This window comes from Neovison vison, chromosome 1 (genome assembly GCF_020171115.1).
Source record: "Neovison vison isolate M4711 chromosome 1, ASM_NN_V1, whole genome shotgun sequence".
NCBI lineage: Eukaryota > Metazoa > Chordata > Mammalia > Carnivora > Mustelidae > Neogale > Neogale vison.
The window spans coordinates 122,471,880-122,482,607 of NC_058091.1; the positions used below are offsets into that span (position 1 = coordinate 122,471,880).

The 10,728-nt window shown below is 48.6% G+C and overlaps 1 protein-coding gene across 2 annotated transcripts; it reads left to right on the forward strand.

The window, feature by feature from the left end:
• Positions 1-631: 631 nt before the first annotated feature.
• On the forward strand, positions 632-3,074 carry PSORS1C2 (psoriasis susceptibility 1 candidate 2). 2 transcript variants are annotated; one of them, XM_044238278.1, is made up of 3 exons: positions 632-1,322; positions 1,610-1,711; positions 2,332-3,074. In XM_044238278.1, the coding sequence occupies exons 2-3, from the start codon at positions 1,657-1,659 to the stop codon at positions 2,685-2,687; spliced, it is 411 nt and encodes a 136-aa protein (XP_044094213.1). In that variant the 5' UTR covers positions 632-1,322; positions 1,610-1,656; the 3' UTR covers positions 2,688-3,074. The 2 variants fall into 2 exon arrangements, with proteins under 2 accessions (XP_044094213.1, XP_044094204.1); XM_044238269.1 differs by lacking the exon at positions 632-1,322 and having other exon boundaries at positions 1,361-1,711.
• The last annotated feature ends 7,654 nt before the right edge of the window (positions 3,075-10,728 follow it).

Below are 10,728 nucleotides of genomic sequence, written 5' to 3' on the forward strand. Positions count from 1 at the left end.
TCCTTGCTCAGGGACCACAGTGGTGGATTTGATGGGTGGGTCCCTGTTCCCTTGGTCCCAACATCCCGGCCGGCCGGGGGTGGGGGGACGGGAGATAGATGATGGCCAAGTACCTAAGTGAACAGAGCAAGCGTTGCCATGAAGAGAAAAGAAATACAGTGACGTGACAGAACCTGACTTGGGAGGGACAGCTAGACCAGAAGACAGGAAAGGGCTCCCTGGGGAGGGGATGTGTGAAGACCTGCCTGCCAGCAGGAGCCAAGAGGGCCAGCAGAAGAGTCCTGCAGAGGGCAGGCAAGCACTGAGGCCCAGAGCGGGAGGGAGGTACTGGTAGCATGGGGCGGGTTTATTTTAAGTCCATAGAAAGCCCTGGGAGTGCTTTTCAACCAGTGCAGGCACACAGTTAAGCTGATATGTTTATGATTTAGGTTGGCTGGCTGTAGAGGATGGGGCTTGGGTGCGGGAAGGGTGTTGGCGAGGGACCATTTAGGAGGGTGCTGGGGAGGCTAGGGAGAGATGAGCTCCCGAATGGGGACCTGGGCTGAGCTTGCCTTGGGGTGTATTGGGGTTGGGGAAAGGAGCAGAATAAAGGCTTCGAAGTGAGCCACAGGGGAGCAGACCAGATGGAGAACAGCCTGGGGAGGAAAGGAGTTCTGTTTGGGAGGCATTACTTCTGAGAGGCGCACTAGAGCTCTAGACCAGTGGCGGCCTCCCTGAGGTGGAGGTTCCAGGGTGTCTGAGACACTTAGGCAAGCCTCGCACTGAGCTCTGAAAGATGGGAGTGGGAAGGGCACAGAGAGCCGGCACCCGGGACCAGGGCAGCAGCCGCCTTGAGCAGGATTCCAGAGGGAGGAGGAAGAGGCGGGGATTGACAGGAAGCGGAGGCAGCTTCCTCCTGAGCCTCTGGGCTGTGACTGTTGGAAGCTGCTCTGGGGTGGGGGTTAGGAATCAGGATGTCCTCATACTTCCTCACCCGCCATCACCCCAGGTGGCTCCTGGATGAAATTCTTCGGATGTCACTGCTTGGGAGGCCCCCTAGGTGCCTGTGGAGGCACCTGCGGGAAAGCAGCATGTGGTTCCCAGTCCTGAGAGGAGTGAAAGGTCCAAGGACAAAACTGAGTCCCAAGGGGGAGGCTCGGGGTATTGGCTGAGACCACTCTAGTTGTTTATAACAAGCCCCTGTCCCTGCTCTTGCCCGGGCGTCCTGCCTCCTGACCTCTGTAATTACACTGCTTCCCCACGCATGGTTGGCTCCCATTCCTCAGCTTCCCATGGCTTCAAGGGATGAAAGGTGGACGTCCTTATGATTACAGAGATGACAGGTGGGTATCGATCGCTGCAGGGTGTGTGTGGAGGAGGATGTGAACATAAGGGTGGGATGACCAAGGTCTAGGTCATTGATAGAGCTTGGGTGGCTAGATCCCAAAATGAGGGGGGGGGGCTAAAATGAGGGACGCTGCTGTCAGAGGTTAAACATTAGTCCTGGCCTTCCAAACGGGTTTGACCAGTTAGGTTCTGATGGGATTCCTTGTGTCACTGGGCTGGCCACTCCCCAGAGGTCGGACACTGCCTCTCACTCCTCCCTTATAAAGCCTCTTGGGGTTCCCAGGCACCTAGACTCAGTTTACCCCCAACTTCGGGGGCCAGGAGACAGCCATGATGCTCAACTGGAAGCTGCTGGGGATCCTGGTCCTTTACCTGTGTGCCGGAGGTAAGCTGGGAACAGGCCAGGGTGCAGTTGGAGGTGATGGAGGATGGTCAAGAGAGGCAAGTGTGAATTGGATGCATAGGAATAGAGGAGATTCTAGAAGATTCTGGGTATTCCCATGAGGGGAGGAGTTAAGAGCTTGAAGGTGATGCCGGAAAGTGCATTTTAGCTCAATGTTTTTACTGGTTCAAGTGTAGGTTCATGTGGCAATCTAGATCAGAATCCAAGTGTGGGTGAGTATTCATCACAGCTGAGGACTATGTGTTTGCAGAGGGTGGGGTCTGGCTGCCACATGGGCACAAGGTGTGGATGGCTTTGGAGGTGTAGACCAGCACAGAGGCTATGCCAGTGGGAGTCCCAGCCAGGGCTGGATGGAGCTTAGGTCAGTTCCTGTCGGTTTAAAGTTGTTCAAGTCAATGATTCCGGTCAAGGTTTTTACGTCATTTTAAGATCCCTTTGGGTATTTTGTAAATGTGTGGAAAGCTCTTTGAGAGTTACCTTTTAAGTTTGTGGTGTCAGCTCAGGCTGTGGTCTATCCCAGAGAGGCTATGCCCCCTGAGTCTGCAGCTAGGGGAGGAGGGATCCGGCCCTCACCACCTTTTACCTTTCTCCTTCCTCCACAGGCATCTCAGGCAGTGGAGAGCACCCCCCTCCCCCACCCACAGAGGCTGGAGAGGAGGAGGGCTCCCCAACATTGCCTCAGGGGCCCCCAATCCCTGGTGATCCCTGGCCAGGAGCACCCCCTCTCTTTGAGGACCCTCCACCTCCAGGCCCCAGTCGTCCCTCGAGAGACCTGCCAGAATCTGGAGTCTGGCCTCCTGAACCCCCGAGAACCGATCCTCCTCAACCTCCCCGGCCTGATGACCCCTGGCCAGCAGGACCCCAGCCTCCAGAAAACCCCTGGCCTCCTGCCCCTGAAGTGGACCATGGATCTCAAGAGGAGCCAGACCTTGACCCACCGCAGGAAGAGTACAGATAAAGGGATTCCCCCACAGATATCTTGGGCCTCCAGGCAGAGTGCCCCTCAAGCCCATTTGTACCATTCTGATTCCTCTTCACTTTTTCCATCAGCCTCAATTTCCTTCCTCATTCCTTCAATTATATGCTGAACTCTGAAAGTGTCATTCTCAATATTTTCCGTCCATTCTTGAGATCCACTCCACATTTTTCCTTCCTTTTTCTCTGACAGCGAAAGCATACACCCCTACCTCATGTCCTGTCCTCTCCCCTCTACCTGCTTCCCACCTCCTCCCTTTTCCCCACCCCTGGGGCTTCTGGGGCCAGGCTTGCGACGCCTTTTTCTCTGCTGCCATCTGGTGGCCAACAGCCGGGAACTATCAGGAGACCATGACAGGACTTCCATGAAATGGAAAAATAAAATCCATGTTTTCTTAATTTTGATTCTTGGCTCCTTCTTTGCCAGTGATTAGATCTTTGAATATTGAGATGCCTTTCTCAGGGCACAAACCTACAGAGATTTGGAAGTAGTCTGAGTTCCTGTCTTGTCCATATGCATGTAGAGCCCAGCAGGAGGAAGTTGGAAATGTAACTATCAGAGTAACAAGGACATTCAGACCCACATTTCTCCTGTTCTGGAACCCCTATTTTGAAGAATGAGAAACCAAATTAGGTCTCTCTTTTTTTAAAAGATTTTATTTATTTATTTGACAGATCACAAGTAGGCAGAGAGGCAGGCAGAGACAGAGAAGGGGGAAGCGGGCTCCCTACCGAGCAAAGAGCCCAATGTGGGGTGCTATCCCAGGACCCTAGGATCATGACCTAAGATGAAGGCAGAGGCTTTAACCCACTCAGCCACCCAGGCGCCCGTAAATCTCTTTTTAATAGCTTATGGTTTGCACACTCCTGGCTGAATGTGAAAACTTTCCTAAGGGTGTGTGTGCAGGACTAGGATCTAAGGAGATCAATTTCCAGAAGTATATGTATCCTTTCCTAAAACGAATCTGTCTGAGGGCTGAACTGTATTTATTCCCCATTTCCACCTGCCTCCATTAACAAACCATACTTCTCCCTCTAGAAGGAGAAAGCCCCAGCTCTCTTGTTCACCCTGAACATGACTCGGGTGCTCTTCCTGGAGTTGCTAAACGAAAGTCAGTGGGGAACAGAAATCAGCCTTTTCCATCTCATTTAAGAGATGCATCTTAAATAAGAAGCTAGTTTTCTGTTTAATCAATATTTGTAGTTTTGACAAATTGTGCCTTGTAATAGTTGTGGTAATAAACCCACTGCAGAATAACTGTTTTTAACACATAGGGTCTTATAGTCACAGGAAATAAATTTCAATTTTTATACATATTTTTGTTATGGAGATATACAAAAGGACTTCCCCAAAATACAATAAGATACCAAAAAAAAAAAAAAAGATGATACAATGGAAATATATTTCATTAGGATAAAACTGTAGGGAGAGTGGGATGGAGAAAAACTAAACAGAAATATAAGTTAACTTTGCTGACTGGTTAAAGGGCTTGCTCACTTATTAAAAGGGCATTTGGATATGAAAATGTTACGGTATTAAATTCCACCTGCTACATTCGAGTGATGTAACTTTTAATAGGTTAGTGGGTACAATTCCCTGGAAAGTATACTCTTTGTAATATTTAAACTTATGATTAAAAATGTTAGCTGTTGACTTAAAAATGTGTAAGGCATACCTAATTTTAAAAAATTCTTGGGCACCTGGGTGGCTCAGTGGGTTAAGTCTCTGCCTTTGGCTCAGGTCATGGTCCCAGGGTCCTGGGATTGAGGCCAGCATTGGGCTCTCTGCTTAGCGGGGGGCCTGCTTCCCTCTCTCTCTCTGCCTGACTCTTTGCCTACTTGTTCTCTCTCTTTCTCTGTCAAATAAATAAATAAATAAATGAACTCTTTTTAAAAAAATTCTTTAAGGGCATATTTGAACAGTAAATTTCAAAAGTCAGGAGCCAAGCGATGTCGATGGCCTAAGGTCAATTAAGTGGCTTACCAGGATGGGGGCTGAAGAGGGGTTGAAGGAAACTGAATGTTCACCACTTAGGACCCGATTTGTTTATGTGGCAACTTTAATCAAAACCTGTGTGTGACTAGTTTGAAAAACTAAAACAAAACTTATATTTTTTAAAAAGATTTTATTTATTTGAGAGAGAGACAGTGAGAGAAAGTATGAGAGAGTAGAAGGTCAGACGGAGAAGCAGACTCCCTGTGGAGCTGGGAGCCAGAAGTAAGACTCCATCCTGGTACTCCAGGATCATGACCTGAGCCAAAGGCAACTGATTAACCAACTGAGCCACCTAGGCACCCCAAAACCTAATTTTTGAGTTTAGAAATGATCCTAGAACATATAAGAATTGTAGGGGAGGGCCTAGTAGAATTTAATAAGTCCCAAAGTGGACTAAATTCACGAAATTCATTCCTTTAATATGCCCATCAATGCCCGGTGCCCTGAGGGAATACAGAAAATAAAAAATATACAGTTCCCACTCTCAGGAAGCTTAAAATTGAGCTGGGGAAGAAAGGATTTGCATGAAAAGTTAAGTAACAATATCACACACCTAAGGATGCATGTAACTAATTATATGAGTAAGTACCAAACAGCCTTGTCAATAAACGCTGTGAGCTCAGAAGGGAGTCACCGCGAGGTGCGCTAGTCAGGGGAGGCTTCCAGAAGGAAGCATCCCCATCTCGCACCAAGCCCTGCGGCTGGGGGTCCGGCCAGGAGGCGGTGGCCAGGGATGGGGAGGCGGGGCGGCTGTGGGCTCCAGCCAAGGAGCGGGCCGAAGCTGCCCGCCGCCCACTTTGGGCAGGACCTGCCCCTGCGCCTGCGGGCTCGGGGGTCGCGGGCTCCTGCCTTTGTGCGTGTTGCTCGAGCTGTCTGGAAAGGCCTTCCTCTCCCGGGCCGGTGGTCATTCTCTTCAGTGACTCCGCTCCCGACTTGCCTGCAAGCCCTGCCCTGCGCCACCGCTCTGCGGTGCCTGAAACAAAGCTCAGAAGGGAGAGGCTTGCGCGCATTCTAGTTTCCATCCCTTTGTTCATGTGTGTAACCCTGATACTGCATAAGTGCCTTAATAGGTAATATTAGGGTTCTCCAGAGACACAGAACGAATAGAAATATATGGAGGTTTATTATAGGAATTGGTCCTTGAGATTGTGGAGGCTGAGAATTCCCAGAAATTGCCGTCTAGAAGCTAGAAATCCAGGACAGCCAGTGGAGTAATTTCAAAGGCCTGAGAACCAGGGGAGCAGATGGTGTGGGTCCCATGCCTTGTCTCAAGGACTGAGAACCAGGAGTGCCGATGATGGCTGAGGCCAGGAAAAGATGATGTCCCAGCTCAAACAGAGCACATTCACCCTCTTCCTGTTTGTTCAAGTCAGCCCTCACAGATTGGGTGATGCCCACCCACACTGGTGACAGCAAGCTTCTTCCCTCAGTTCACCATTCAAATGCTAATCTCTTCCAAGAAACAACTTCACAGATGCACCCAGAAATAATGCTTTACAGCTATCTGGGCATCCCTTAGTCCAGTCGAATTGACACATAAAATTAACCATTGCTTACATGTTTTATAAATGGCTGAATTCATTAATAAATGGCAAGTTTGTGGGGGCACTGGAGTGGCTTAGTTGGTTAAGGGTTTTGCCTTTGGCTCAAGTCATGATCCTGGGGTCCTGGCATCTAGCCCTGTATCGGGCTCTGTGCTCAGCGGGGAGTCTGCTTCTCCCTCTCCCTCATCCCCTGCTTCAGCTCATGCATGCTCTCTTTTTCTCTCCCTCCCTTCCTCTCAAATAAATAAATAAAATCTTAAAAAAATAAATGGCAAGTTTGGGCAACAGAGAGTAGACTGCAATGGTTAGAATGAAGGGCTTATAACCTAGAAAAGAGGGGGATATTGTTAGACACTGAGCTGGGGGGAAACGAGGGAAGCCAGGCTTGAGAGCTTAGATCAAAAGTCTTTCTCCTCTGATAGAATAGTGCCCAATGGTGGGGAGGCTCAGACACAGGCTTGGGTGTGCTGTGGCCGTGAGGTATGGGAGGGAAGGGAAGAAGTCTGGACCTCAGACTGACCTCAAACTGGCCTGAGATGAAGCTCAATGGGAAAAGAGAAAAGAATATTTAAAGGAGAGAGGAAGTGAGGGAAAGGAACTGCGTTCTTGGTGTGGCCCAGGCAAGGATCTAGGGCTCTTTACATCATGCTGTCTTACTTTATTCCATAACATTATTGTGGTTTTCATGTGTTCCTCCTCTTGTAAAGTATGAGCTTCTTGAGGATAGAGACTGTGCCTTGTCTGTGTTTAATGCCTTAATTCTCCTCCTAGTCCTTGGCCCAGAAGGTGTTGAATAAAGAAAATTAAGAGCCCCATTTCACAGATGAGGGAACTACTCTGACAGAGGTAACTCATCTGTCCAAGACATCACCCAAGTGCCAAAGTCAAGGCGATGCAAGACGTCTTGGCTCCAGACTAGTTCTTCCCAGTTTGACACAACAAGTGGGTGAGTGGGAGAGAGAAGGGGGAGGCATGAGGTAATTGGAGGTTTTAATAGCTATTAATAGGCTGCAGGTATTGACACCCAAACACGGTATGTTTATTAGCAGGGAAGAGACTGAGTGGGACTGAAGGGTATGGAGTATTAACACAGGGGAGCCCACTGTGCCAGCTTATCCGTTCAGGTTAGACAATGCTGTTTTGTTCCCCGTCTACTTTGGCTGACCTCACCTAGGAGTGAATGCGGTGTTGCCTCTTATGTCAACATGGAGCCAGAGAATTAAATAATAGTATAGGATCACAGATTTAGAGAACAATAGCTCAGTACCTTGGACATGGGAAGTAGTCAAATAAATGCTTAGCCAATGAAACAAAAGAACCTCGAACTTGTATCATGGTATAGTCTAATTATAGAAGCTGAATTAATTTGAGAAGGCATCAGGCACAGCCTTTGGCCTTTGGGCAGGCCAATCATGGCTTTGGACTAGACAGAAGAGATGGTTGTCTGCTCTTCTTTGAAGATCTCTTGTCAGGGAAACGCCAAACCACTCATTTGTTCATCCGTTTGCCCATACAACAATCATTTATTGAGCATCTACTTACTGTGTGGAGTACTAGGCTGTGGTGACCATCCCAGGAAGTAGTTTCAGTCCTCCCTGCCCTCAAGGAGCTCTGTGTCTGGGGAGGAAACAAACATGTAAATCATGGCAATAAAATGTGATATTAGTTAAATTACAGAGGGGCACACCCTGAGCTAGGAGCTCCTCTGCCAATTTCACGTTTCAAATTCATTTGAAAACTTGCTTTGGTATAGATTTAAGCTCTCTTGGGTACCTGGGCGGCTCAGGCATTAAGTGTCTGCCTTTAGCTCAGGTCATGATCCCAGGGTCCTGGGATTGAGCCCCACATTGGGCTCTCTGCTCAGCAGGAAGCCTGCTGCTACCTCTCTCATTCCTCCCGCTTTTTTCCTTTTCTTGCTATGTCTCTCTCTGTCAAATACATAAATAAAATCTTTTAAGGATTTTTATTTATGTATTTGACAGAGACAGACACAGCAAGAGAGTGAACACAAGCAGGGAAAGTGGGAGAAGCAGGCCTCCTGCTGTGCAGAGAGCAGGGCTTGATCCCAGAACCCCCAGGATCATGACCTGAGCTGCAGGCAGACTCTTTATGCCTGAGCCACCCAGGCGCCCCTAAATAAATAAAATCTTAAAAAAAAACTTAAGCTCTCTTGCTGTACATTTTCTTCCTCTAATCTTCAATTAAGTGCCCAGTGGGTGCCTGGCACTGGCTCAAAAATCTTGTTGAATTAAGCCAAATCCACCTTCCAAGCTTTCCTCCCCTAACCTCCATATCCTCAAATAGCCTTCCTTTTGGCAGCTTAGACTCAACTCCTATGATGGGGAAGACAGAATGGCATAGTGGTGAGAGCATCAGACTGTGACCCAAGTCTTTGTCCCTACTCTGCTATCTATCTCTGTGTGATCTTGGGATGTGACTTTAGGGGATTTCTTTAATAATGTCTAAATTTTCACCCAATGCTGAGAGCCCAATTCCTTGTGTTGGGTATTCTACACTCTTCCATCAGAGGGCGGCCTTGAGGCTCTTGCAAGGTGTTTCATTCCAGAGTCTTCCCTTCCTTGCCTCTAACATCATCTACTCCCCAGGCCTAAGTCAGGCCCCACTGGCACCCTCTTGGTCGCCAAGATGACCCCTCTGAGGTGAGTCAGGCACATGAGGTGAGATGAGGCAGGCTCTGGGGCCCTCAGGAAAATTTGGGCACAGGCTGCTTGGTCAAGTGGCTCACATACTCATTATTTCTTCTTTCTCTCATTATGAACCAAGTTCTTTTCATAAGCCAAGCAGTGCTCTAGGGCGGTGGGTACAGTGGTGAGTCAAAGAGAGGAGGACCCTCCCTTCATGGGGCTCACCTTGTAGTGGAGAAAGGGAACAATACAAAGATGTATCTAGGACATACATAATAGGGTGTCAGGCTGTGTAAGTGCTCTGAAGAAAATTCAGGCAGATTCAGCTCAGGTCATGATCCCAGGGTCCTGGGATTGAGTCCCGCATCAGGCTCTCTGCTCAGCAGGGAGCCTGCTTCCCCCTCAGCCTGCCGCCCCCCCGCCTTGTGTTTTCTTTCTCCCTGACAAATAAATAAAATCTTAAAAAAAAAAAAAAAAAGAAAAGAAAAAGATGGGGCGCCTGGGTAGCTGAGTGGGTTAAAGCTTCTGCCTTCAGCTCAGGTCATGATCCCAGGGTCCTGGGATCGAGCCCCGCATCGGGCTCTCTGCTCAGCAGGGAGCCTGCTTCCCCCTCTCTCTGCCTGCCTCTCTGCCTACTTGTGATCTCTGTCTGTCAAATAAATAATAAAATAAAATCTTTAAAAAAAAAAAAAGAATTAGCTTCCTTTAAAAAAAAAAAGAAGGGAAAATTCAGGCAAAGGAAGAAAATGGAGCATGGTAGCCCATATATGAGGCTGGGGTGCAATTTTATTTTATTACACTTAAAAGATTTTGTTTATTTATTTGAGAGAGACAGAGAGAGAAGGAGAGAGAACATGAGCAGAGAGAGGGGCAGAGGGAGAGGAGAAGCAGATTCCCCATTCAGCAAGGAGCTGGACACGGGGCTCAATTCCAGGACCCTGAAACCATGACCTGAGCCAAAGGTAGATGCTTAATTGACTGAGCCCCCAGTGCATCCCTGGGGAGTGATTTTAAATAGAAAAGACAGAGTGGGGGCCTCTGGAGGAAATTGCAGGTGACAAGAGGTAATGAAATGCTAGAGGGAGTCAGGCATGGTAATACCCAGGAAGAGGAGAAAGCAGCTTGGCACGGCACGCGGAATACAGTATCTGGAGTGCAGGAGAAGCCCCAAGCCATTGGGGGTGGGTTAGACATCACCTTAACTCCCTGAACTTGGGTTTGCAGCTCCAAAGAGCGAGTACTAATTTCTATCTTTTAGGGTCATTGAGAGCGTCCAGATCAATCCCGCATATGTGGATGACTGGGTTGATCTGACTGTTACACAGCGTTGAGGAGTCAGTGTTGTTTTCTGGCCCTAGTCCTGGCATCCAGGAGAACAGAGGTGGACTGGGGATACCAGCCTCTCCGACAGGACTCTGTCCTTTCTGGTCACCTATGTATGTGGGTGACATATCAGGTGCCAGGGGCAGACACAGGAGAAGCTTCCTGCCAACAGAGCTCCCAGCCAGAGGGATTTAGGCCAGAAGAAGGAGAGAACATGGGCTGACACAACCCAACCCAGCGGCTCCGACAGCCACACCTGGCCTGGGAGTCCCTCTTGGTACAAGTCCTTCCACCTGCTCCCTCAGACTGCGCTCTGGCTTCCCTTTCACCCTCCCCCGCTCCATCCTCTGTGCTGGATGGGAGCTGGGTGACTGATAACAATAAAAAGCATTAATAGCTATGGTGGAAAGAATGACTATTTTAAAGGTGAACATAATGAGCAGACAATGAGTGCCGGTTTCTCTAGCACTCACTCCACAGAACAGAGAAGAAGAAAAATATTATTGTTGCTCTGAG

Bases quoted from the DNA above. Each gene is read 5' to 3' on its own strand.
- PSORS1C2 (XM_044238278.1), top strand. From the start codon at position 1,657: ATGATGCTCAACTGGAAGCTGCTGGGGATCCTGGTCCTTTACCTGTGT. The intron at 1,712-2,331 runs GTAAGCTGGGAA...CTTCCTCCACAG, and splicing joins CCTTTACCTGTGTGCCGGAG to GCATCTCAGGCAGTGGAGAG.